The sequence below is a fragment of the Sander vitreus genome, chromosome 1 (genome assembly GCF_031162955.1).
Source record: "Sander vitreus isolate 19-12246 chromosome 1, sanVit1, whole genome shotgun sequence".
Taxonomy (NCBI): Eukaryota; Metazoa; Chordata; class Actinopteri; order Perciformes; family Percidae; genus Sander; species Sander vitreus.
The window spans coordinates 27,848,476-27,859,581 of record NC_135855.1 but is presented as its reverse complement, the minus strand read 5'-3'; the positions used below and the strand labels follow the sequence as shown (position 1 = coordinate 27,859,581).

The 11,106-nt window shown below is 39.6% G+C and overlaps 1 protein-coding gene across 1 annotated transcript in view; it reads right to left on the bottom strand.

The window, feature by feature from the left end:
* Nucleotides 1-1,328: 1,328 nt before the first annotated feature.
* Nucleotides 1,329-11,106, bottom strand: part of cnsta (consortin, connexin sorting protein a) — a 30,176-nt gene continuing 20,398 nt past the window's right edge. The window contains exons 10-13 of the mRNA XM_078251383.1: nucleotides 9,211-9,779; nucleotides 8,542-8,745; nucleotides 4,239-4,392; nucleotides 1,329-3,986 (exon numbers count right to left, since the gene is read on the bottom strand). Coding sequence (XP_078107509.1) covers nucleotides 3,778-3,986; nucleotides 4,239-4,392; nucleotides 8,542-8,745; nucleotides 9,211-9,779 — 1,136 coding nt within the window. The 3' untranslated portion in view covers nucleotides 1,329-3,777. The remainder of the gene's footprint in view (nucleotides 3,987-4,238; nucleotides 4,393-8,541; nucleotides 8,746-9,210; nucleotides 9,780-11,106) is intronic.

Here is an 11,106-nt window from a genome sequence, read left to right as displayed (position 1 = left end):
AAGTGTGTGACTATAGCCCTTGAAAGTTGTAGTCTATTCATAATGCCCTCCACATGTTGCTCTGGATGAGTACATTGGCTGTACATAAGAGGGGATTTTTATCTGAAGATCAAACTTGAAAACCTTGAAAGTGATCACAGCATATTAACTGGCCAACTGTTTAAAGGCATGAGTCGTTTCTGCTAAACATGCATGCCATCCTAATTAAATGTATTGCTACTATGATTGAGACAATCGCATCCATATTGACTTACAGACATCCTCCTTTAACCCATCTTTCACCTGTACATTTTTAAGCTCTGCACACTAACATAGAAGTTCAGGTTCAAAATGTATACCATTACATTCCAACTGTATGAACAAGAGAAGCTGCCAGTATTAATGCAGGAGACAGAATAGAGGCTCACAAATTTTTTTCAATGGCTTTAACAGGAGACATATAGGAACAACAAAAAAATTAAAAACCCATCTCCTTATTACAATCTGTAAGAACAAAGTGAAAGAGTTCATCAAACATGACATAAAGCACCTCTTTCAGGCTAACAGTGGTACACAGTACTGATTCGTACAAAAAAAAACATGACTTTTCATTCATTCCTTTCTGAATGTTCTGTTAAATAAGCCAGAACAATTAATCAGAATTTTATGGAAATCACAATACCCAAATAGCAGGATGTCGTCATAATACCATTCTGAATTAAGTATTGGAGTACAAATCGTATTCTACACACTTAAGAAATAATCTCGATAAACAAAAATCACACTATAATCATTTTAACATATATATTTCTTTTTTATGAAATTAAGAATAATGAAGCAAAAATTATCATTTCATCCAATATTGTAAATCATATCCCAATTGCAATATTAGTCAAATAATGTCAAATTGTTCAGCCATACCGTTAAAAAAACCAATTGGGTAAAACAAATGAAAATATATCCAATTCTTACAGATTTAAGAAACATGAATCTTTTAGTGTGTGAAGATGATGACAGCAGTAGCACAAACTCACCAGTTTCAAATCCTTTTTCAGGAACTGAAAAGGGAAAATGAATGAAAATAAACAACCCAGACGTTGGTATTCAGAAGAGTTAGGTTATAAAATTAGAAAATAAATTCTCTGTCAAAGCCTCCTTAAGAACAATGGTGATATAAGAGATGAAAAACCTACCTGATGTAAAATGACAATAATCAAGCGAAGAAAGCAAACAGATGCATCTTTTTCTTTTCTTAACCACCTACACTCAACACGCCTCCTATTATAAATAATTAAAATCATCTAGAAGATAAATAAGTGGTTTTCTGAGTGATGGTCATCTGAACCAGCCAGATGACAATGTCATGTGCAAATAAAAACAATAATCAATCTACTACTCCTTATACATCCCATGACAACCTCATATCTTAAACAGATTTCAGGTTTTTGTGAGTGACACACCATGAGAGGAAGATAATACGGTTTTATCTTGAACTGTTATAAATGCATACAGTAAGTAAGACACTCGATCTCTTCTCTTTGATGGAGGGGTTTTTCTTTACATCCTGACAATTAAGACCTTTGTGAGATACAGGGTTTATCTAGGGCAGTTTTCATGGCATCCACTACTACACCACATGAATGGAATAATTACCAGGAAACCAAACATTGCAATATGTTGATAAAAAGTATGGATGCCTGACAAGGCAAGAAGTGAGATTAAGCAGTGAAATGACCCAAATAAAAGGATAAGAAATAAGAGGTAAAGCACTGTTGTGATAATGAAGTGTAAGCCTTTCTCCAGAACAGTCTTTTCTCTGTCTTATGAGGAAATCAGTTCTCCACCCAGAGAAAGGTCTTCTCTCTCTATCGAACCAGGACTCAGCAGATGTAAACACGGAAATGGCAAATGTTAACTAGATGACTGAGTCTTTAAAAGGTGCTCTAGGTAGGATTGGGAAGATCCAGGACTTAGCCAAAGAATTTGAACATCGACAACTTCTCACTTTCTGCTAAAGCCCAAACGGTCTTCTAAGCTGTGGATCTTTGCAAATCGCACTACAGGCTGTAGGTGGTGCCAGAGGAACTGGATTTCTTTTTTAAATTACCCGCTTCATGTAGTTCTACTGGAACATAGGGTCAGTTTCAGCAAATATGACAAACGTTAGTTTTATAAGTCTTACCTACTGCACCTTTAAGGAGGATAAGTGGTGGCAAAGCATTCTGAATTGCAAAGAATTCTTTTTGGAAAACAAAAAATAGTAACCATCATTGACCATCACACACTGAGGGTGATGCCCAGAATCCCTAATAACAGCAACAACAGGCAGACAGAGCTTCAAATGATCCCAACAACATCAAGGCCTGTACTGATTGAGTACACTGAATAATGATTGTTTCCTACTGTACATTAATTGTACAATTCAGATTTTTCTGGTTGTTCTTTTTTCCAGAAATATTCCATACCTAGCCAGAACCGCTTAAGAGTTGAGTATTTTCTGTTCTGTTATCTGTGCATAACTGTTGTTCACTGGCATGAACTTTTCATACTGAACCTGAAACCGATTTTGTTTGTTTGTGATCAAATCATGTACAGACTTGCATTTAGTCCAGGAGCAACAAGGTTCCTGTAGAAATATTGCAATATCTTTAAAAAAAAATCGTACCAGTCTTATGTGCAACATGTTAAACATTCTTCTGACAATATATACAGAGGTGCACTATGTTCCTGTACATGTTGCATATGCTACACAACATGTAAACTAGCTCGTTAAAACCCATTAACGGATCGTTTGGATTTTTAGTCTCCAGTGGCAGCCATGTCAGCTCACTGCAAAAAGTTGTACAGAAAAGGGCAGCGAGAGGACACTCGTTTCAAATGTGAAGGATACATAAATGCCCCAGAGGTGACACAAAGCAAAGTTTAACATTAAACTCCAAATGTTCATTCAAAGGTTGATTAAGACATAATGATTTCATTCCAAGTAGTAGAACAAAGAATGGTATGTTCGTTTTCAAATTTCATTTGCGATTTTTAAAAAGTCAACAATAAAAGCAACACTAGTGGTTGCCGCAGTTTGTAAAATGCCCACTGGGCCACTTCCCCTTTGTGCAGTGTGTGTGTAGAGAGCATCTCTGTGCCCCCTAGTTAACAAACTATACATTATACATACTTTTTTACATCTCCGTGGGTTGCAGCTGTTATTACTTTGTTCTTATTCTTAACAGAGGGAGTCGAGTATTGGAGAAGTCAGTGAAAGTTAGTTTCCAGTCATGGCTGATTCATCTACCGGGGGCTTTTAAAACTATCACTGGTTGACAGTGAATGTGTGGCGCGGCTCTCGACTAGTTCATTATGACACTTTCTAAACTTAGCTTAAAATGTTATAACCTTTAATCTGGGCAGGGTTGAGATGGGTGTAGGTCAGTTCTTGCTCTACTGCACTTAAGCAGTCTCCATTCTATCCTCTCTCTCTCTTCGCTCTACTTACCCTTTCAAACTACTGTTGTAAAGGGACATCTGACCTATGACTTTTAGGCTCAATGAACCCTAAAGATTGTATTCAAAGAGCATTAAAAATGCAGTAGAGCAGGCTTACAAATACCAACTGCATCTGATATAATCATTTAGCCAATTAGGCAGCATAATAGCCACTTGCTCCACATTGGCAGGGATTGAGCAGCTACCTGGTATCATTACCTCAGAAAACATTGTCCCAGGAAGAAGCAGGGGCTGCCAGAGCCCACAGTGATAAACAGTAAGGCCAGTGGCTCCATAATGTTGACAAACTCTTTACTGCTATGACCGGGGGGCAAACCAATGTTGGATCTGAGCTATCCCGTGCTGTATCTGGCCCATGTAGAAGTCTGCATTTCTGGAGAAGTCCTGACAGACTGAGGAGTGGGCATCGCCCAGAGCACAGTAAAGGGCGGTGCCACCCACACTGATCACTACGGTAACCAGACACAGCAGGAAGAGAAGCAGGCACGAGTCTCCACCGCCAACATCTACAGAAAAGAGAAACGGAGGGAGAGTTGGAGGGAAGTAAGCAGTGGATTAATAATAAAGCCTTGAAACGTTTTTAGATTTCCTCTACCATTTTTGACAATGTTGCAACGGATCTGTATATTTGGTGTAAGTTACCTAGCCTTAAATAAAAGCCTGCCAATGTTACAAATTGGCTCACTTATAGTGAGGCAATTCACTACTCCTATGTTTATGAAATCTCTGATGCGTAGGCAATAAACACACAAACACACCATGCTCATAGCCATCTTCAGGGACTTTGAAGTGGACGCGTCTTTTGGCAGGGATGTTGTCGTGTCGGGGCTCTGAGCTGGCAGACACACTCATGTTGTCCACACAAACTCGCCGCTTCTTCAATATGGAAACCAGGCCAGAGGCAGGAGACATCTGACAAGCAAAAAACAAAAACAAAGAGATGTTAGGAAGCACAGACACATATATCAACAATACATCATCCCAGGCTCAAAAGCGCTAAAAATACATAGAACAATTGCAAATTAACTTTAGCCAAGTGGTGGTACCTAGTATGTTGCAACACTTCTGCTTAACATTAGCACACAGACCTTGTGAGACAATTTATTTATTTAGAATTATTATTTATTCCCTCTCAAGCGATTTTATCCAAAATCAATTAATCATCAAAAAGCTTCCAATAAGATCAGTTTCAGTTTTGCACCTTGACTAGACTCGTCGCAGAGATCCAAAAAGGGAACCAAAACTACCTGCTACATCAAAGTACTACAGGTTCCATTGCTAAAACACTATCTCCCTGGCTGCTCTACATCCTGTATTTGATAAAAAACCAGGCAACTCCTCTGGTTAAAATTGTGCCTCGATTCTTTCTGTCGCTGCTCCATGTACTAAGCATCTCCCACAGCTAACTCCCCTTCATTTAATTTCATTTAATATTCATGTGGACGTTGACAGCAATAGCCTTAGTACTGCCTTCAACTCACTACTAGATTCAATTGGTTTCAGTCAGAGTGTGCATAAGGCCACACACTGTTTTAACCACACACTCGACCTTGTGCTGTCATATGGCATCAAAATTGAAGATTTGATCATTTTTATTTATTATAAAATATATTTATTATTATTGTTATTATTATTATTATATATATTATTATTATCAGACCATTTTTTAATAACTTTTGAATTCTTACTACCCGACTATACAAAATTAAATAAAACCTTCTACACTAGATGCCTATCTATCTGCTATAGCTAAATTTAAGGAAAATATTCCAACAGCATTTACCTCAATGTCGTGCTTTAATATAACAGAGGACCTTTATGTTAAGTTTAGTCCGTCCCAAATTGATAATTTTGTAGACGGTGCTACGGCCTGCCTATGGACGACTTTAGACTCTGTTGCTCCCCTCAAAAAGAAGATGATGAAGCAAAGGAAACCAGCACCTTGGTATAACTCCCAAACTCGCAAATTAAAACAAATCTCACGAAAACTTGAAAGTAAATGGCATTCCACCAAATTGGAAGAATCTCGTTTAGATTGGCAAGACAGTTTGAAAACATGTAGGAAGGCCCTCAGAAATGCCAGATCAGACTATTACTCATCATTGATAGAAGAAAATAAGAACAACCCAAGGTTTCTTTTCAGTACTGTTGCCAGGCTGACTGACAGCCACAGCTCTACTGAGCCATCTATTCCCCTAGCTCTTAGTAGTGACGACTTCATGAGTTTCTTTAATGATAAAATTATAACAATTAGAGATGGAATTCATCACCTTTTGCCCTTAATTTCTATTGACTTTTTACATAGGAATAGTCTATTTGAGGACTTTCAGTCAGGATTTAGAAAGCATCATAGCACAGAGACAGCACTGGTGAAAATCACTAACGACCTTCTAATTGTTGCTGACAAAGGACTTGTCTCCATACTTGTCTTATTAGATCTTAGTGCTGCATTCAACACCATTAATCATACCATCCTTTTACAGAGACTGGAACATTTAGTTGGCATTAAAGGAATTAAGGAAAGTCCTATTTCTCTGATCGATCTCAATTTGTCAATATCAACGATAAATCCTCCAAGTACGCTAAAGTTAGCCATGGCGTTCCTCAAGGCTCAGTGCTTGGACCAATTCTTTTCTCCTTGTATATGCTTCCTCTAGGCAATATTATTAGGAAACACTCAATTAACTTTATATATTATATATACAATTATACTTATCAATCAAGCCAGATGAAACCAGTCAGTTAGCCAAACTTGAAGTATGCATTAGAGATATCAAATCATGGATGACCTACAATTTCCTGATGTTAAACTCAAACAAAACTGAAGTTATTGTGCTGGGCCCTAAACACCTCTGAACATCTTTACCTCAAGATATAATTACTCTAGATGGCATTGCCATGGCCTCCAGCACTACTGTCAGAAATCTATGAGTTATATCCTTTAACGCCCACTTAAAACAAACCTCTAGAACAGCCTTTTTTCACCTTCGTAACATTGCCAAAATTAGGAACATCCTGTCTCAAAACGATGCTTAAAAACTAGTCCATGCATTTGTTACTTCCAGGCTGGACTACTGTAATTCCCTATTATCAGGATGCTCAAATAAAACTCTTAGGACTCTCCAGCTGATCCAGAATGCTGCAGCGCGTGTTCTGACAAGAACTAAGAAAAGAGATCATATTTCTCCTGTATTAGCTTCTCTGCATTGGCTTCCTGTAAAATCCAGGATTGAATTTAAAATCCTTCTCCTGACCTACAAAGCTCTAAATGGTCAAACACCATCATATCTTGAAGAGCTCATAGTACCTTATACCTTATTAGAGCACTGCGCTCCTAGAATGCAGAGTTACTCAGGGAAGGTTCACTGACAGGTAGCCTCTCTCTCTCAGCTGTTCTTTCACTTTCCCCACCCAGATTTTTTATCCTGTTGGTCTGGGGATTGAACCGGCGACCTCCCGGTCACAAGCTTGCATCTCTAACCTTTAGGCCACCACTGTTTTTTTTTATGCCCAGCATCATCATCTTGGATCATGATGGTGCCTACATCATGGTGGCAGCTGTCGTCGTGGCCCTTCGCCCTGCTGTGCCCTATTACACCCTGCTACGCACTGCAATGCCCGGCTTCGACTTTCTATGTCCAGCCAACGCCCTGCCACGCCCTGCTGTGCTCTACGACACCATGAACTATTATAACTATTACAATATCGTCATTGTGACTATTATTGCAATTGTTCATCATACCCCAAACCGGCACCATCAGACACCGCCTACCAAGAGCCTGGGTCTGTCCGAGGTTTCTTCCTAAAAGGGAGTTTTTTTCTTGCCACTGTCGCACTTACGCATTCATGCATGCTCTTGGGGGAATCACTGGAATTGTTGGGTCCTTGTAAATTATAGAGTGTGGTCTAGACCTACTCTATCTGTAAAGTGTCCTGAGATAATTCCTGTTATGATTTGACACTATAAATAAAATTGAATTGACGTCTCTCCCTGTTTGTGTCTTTCACAGAAGATTTAACTATGAAAATGAGTCAGTGAGCAGCACTTGAGCTTAAAGCCAACTAATGACACAATCAATGTTAATAGAAGCTTTTTTCTCGACACACACAGATATAAAACCAAATTGAGGTATCCATCCATTCTGAAATAATTATATCAGAAAAATAACACAGTGCAAGATGTTGACATTGCAGGTGCATGACACTCTGAATGACATTTTCAGTTCCCCTACTTTTCTCTCAAAATCTAATTCTCTCAGTATATAAGAGTTAAATGTCAAATTAGCTTCACAGGGCTACGTAATACCATTAGGGCTGCTTAACAGGGCACCGTGCTGTCCATTATAAAGGACAGACAGGAACCTTAAAATGGTCGTCAAATTGCCAATTTGTAGTTTAAAAAGGTGCTCTAAGCGATGTCACGCGTTTTTTAGGCTACAACATGCTTTGTCACATACAGCAAATATCTCGTCACTATCTGCTAGCTGCCTGTCCCCTGAACGCACTGTAAAAAACGCAGTCTCTGTAGACAGCCCAGGCTCCACAAACGGCAACAAAAACAAACTGTGCCAACCTGCACCATGAAACATAACAATGTTCCAGCCATCAACTGACAAGAAGGATTTTGAGGTGGGGGTTGGTGCGTGGAAGGGAGGGGGAGGGGACAGGATGAGGAGGAGGGAGGGGCGAGCTAGCTTCCGTTTGGTTTGACAATACTTCAAACGTCAACAAGAAGTGACGTCACCCAACATCGCTTAGAGCACCTTTAAATGTGTTTGTGGTTCCACCGGTGCGTCTTTGTTGAGTTTTTAATACATTTTTTGTGGGGGAACAACATGCAGCAAAGGGCTGCAAGTTGGAACCAAACCCGCGGCCACTGCGTCGAAGACTTGCATACTTGTACAAGTAATCCTAACGCAATAATACACACACCAGCATTCATGCAAATGCATCAACAAATGCCCATAAATACTATACAAATTATATCAATGTACCATAACTTGTTAAACATCTGAAAATTCTTCCTTACTCGTCCACAGCAAAGCATGATAATGTACACACCTCTGTTACAGTGATGAGTTTAGCCATGTCGTCCAGTGAGGCAGCTTCTCTAATGATGTCAACTTGCTCAACTTCGTACTCATCCTCCTCCTCCTCTTCTTCCTCCTCCTCCTCCTCCTCTTCCTCCTCCACCTGCTCCTGCTGCTTCATGTGAGCCTCCTGAGGAAGGCGGGCCTCCTGGTGGAGGCAGGTTTTAGCACACTCCTGCAGTGATAAAGAAATGCAGTTATAACTTACTGTACATATCAATATAGAGATATGGAGACAGTAATCCATTTTGTTGCTCTACTCTCTATAGAACTGCTATAACACAATTCAGATCTAAGCCATTAAAACCTATGCGTGTTAGTGAAAGCTATTAAGTGATGGGTAGACAGGAAATAGTAATCTGAAGGTATCTAGAGGAAGTGATACGTTTTATATTTCCAGCTATAGTGAATAGAGGAACTGAGTAGTTAGCATGAGCTGCTTTTGAACAGCTTCAAAAACTTGGAGCAATGCGAAACCCCATCAACAGAAGAAAACAAATATGATACTCATTCTGGTGACAAGTCATTGTAGAAAGTAAAGTGTAAAATTACTACCAAAACAACCAAACTAAGAGCTCACAGATGACAGACTTTAAAATGTTGCTTGTATTTCTCTATATTTACAAATTCTGATATGTACCTGGGTCTCTTCATGTAGCTTCTCCTCAGCTAGGGCTTCCTGGTGCAACTGTTGTACCTCCACCTCTGCCCGACTGACCAGAGTCTCCACTAGGAGAGCTTTCTGACATAGAGGAGAGTCTCTTTCCTTCTCCTCTTCTTCTCCATCTCCCTCATCTTGCATCTCCAAAGTCTCAGCTGCCTCCGCCACGTCCCTCTCCTCTTTGCCTCTTTTTGCCTCCTTTCCCTGTGCAGGACCTAAATCTCCTCCCTGCTGCTCTGCAGGCTTGGGCTGATCCATTTCTCCAGCTGTAGAGGGGTGCAGTCCATTTCCTATGGATGAAATGGTGTATCCTTCCACTCCTTCTGCTTCTCCTCCCTCTTTGTCACTGCCTTGCTTGTCAGTCAGCTGATCTCCATATAAACAGTCCTTCCCCTCTACTTCCCAGTTTGGGTCTTCCTTGTCCTTTTCGGAGAGCTCAGGGGAATTGACCCTATCAGTCAAATTAAAGGATGGTATGACTGAATGGCTGTTTTGAGAACAGGAGGAGTCACCGGCTCTCTGCTCTATCCCTTTGTCATCCTGATGGGCTGGATGAACAAGAGAAACAGAGAGTTGAGGAGAAGAGTTGTGGAAAGAGTGGAGGGGTGTAGAAAGAGAAGTAGATTAAGGGGGAGGGGGGGCAGAAAGATGTTTTAAACATTGAATAAAAGAGAGTTGGAGAATAAAACAGCTCTTGGTGGAGTTTCTCAACTAACAAAACCTCTTAAAATACAACTTTTCAACACAGTGTACATTGCAATGGGAGCTGCTAGCATCAGACTTTCCATGTATCCATTCTTAAAACATCTACTACTAACTGGGGAAAAAACGCTGGGTTTAAAAATCTTTTGCAAGCTCTCCGTTTTCCATGTGGTATCACTAGGGCTGTCAAAATAACGCGTTAATTTCGATTAATTAATCTGAGAAAAAAATAACACGTTAAAAAAATTAACGCAGATTAATCCATTCCATATTGACGTTTGCATACAGACGAAAATCTGGTGCCACTGATATGTCTGCGCTTCTCTCTGCTGCTCTGAAACAGACGTTACAGGAAACACAAACCCCGCTGCATGTGAAGCTAGTTAACACAATACTCAACAGCAGCTAACGTTAGCCTACCGCTAGCTAGTTAACACTATACTCGACAGCAGCTAACGTTAGCCTACCGCTAGCTAGTAGCTGGACTATACACGGTTAAAATGTTGACAGCTAACGCTAAACGGTGTAAAGTTTGACTGTGTTTTACTGTAGAGGATTCAACACCGGTATGTAACAATCTGTAGCTGCCGTCGGAGAAACAACACATACGGTTCAATGAAACTGGTAAACTACAGCCTCGTGGTGCATTTGAAGTTATTATAAATGTCCTTTTCCCATCTGATGGTTCAACAGCAATTTACTACTGACATTAGTTATTGTTATTGTTATACATTATTATTAAATCATTTCATTTTGACCATATGGCCTTAGCAATAAACAAGCCGTTCTTTAATTCCACCAACTGCTGTTTAGTACCCTTTTTTTTTCTTCTTTTTTTACTTTCTTAAAAAGTATCGGTTCAGGCAGCGTTAATTATGTATGTGATTAATTTCGATTAATTAATCACAGAGTATGTAATTAATTAGATACATTTTTTTAATCGATTGACAGTCCTAGGTATCACAACTGTCTTAAGTGTGTCAACACAAACAGTAAACCATAGCAGGGAGTCGACAATTGCTACATGTGTTCCAGCTTGTATTTACCTTCACAAAAGTGCTCGTTTTGCTACTGACAGGCTCAGATTAATATTCTAAGTGCCTAACAACATTATGGAAAGGATTTCTAAGGAGGTCGACCTTTCTGTTAAAGAGTAAGATCCTTTTTTTAAAC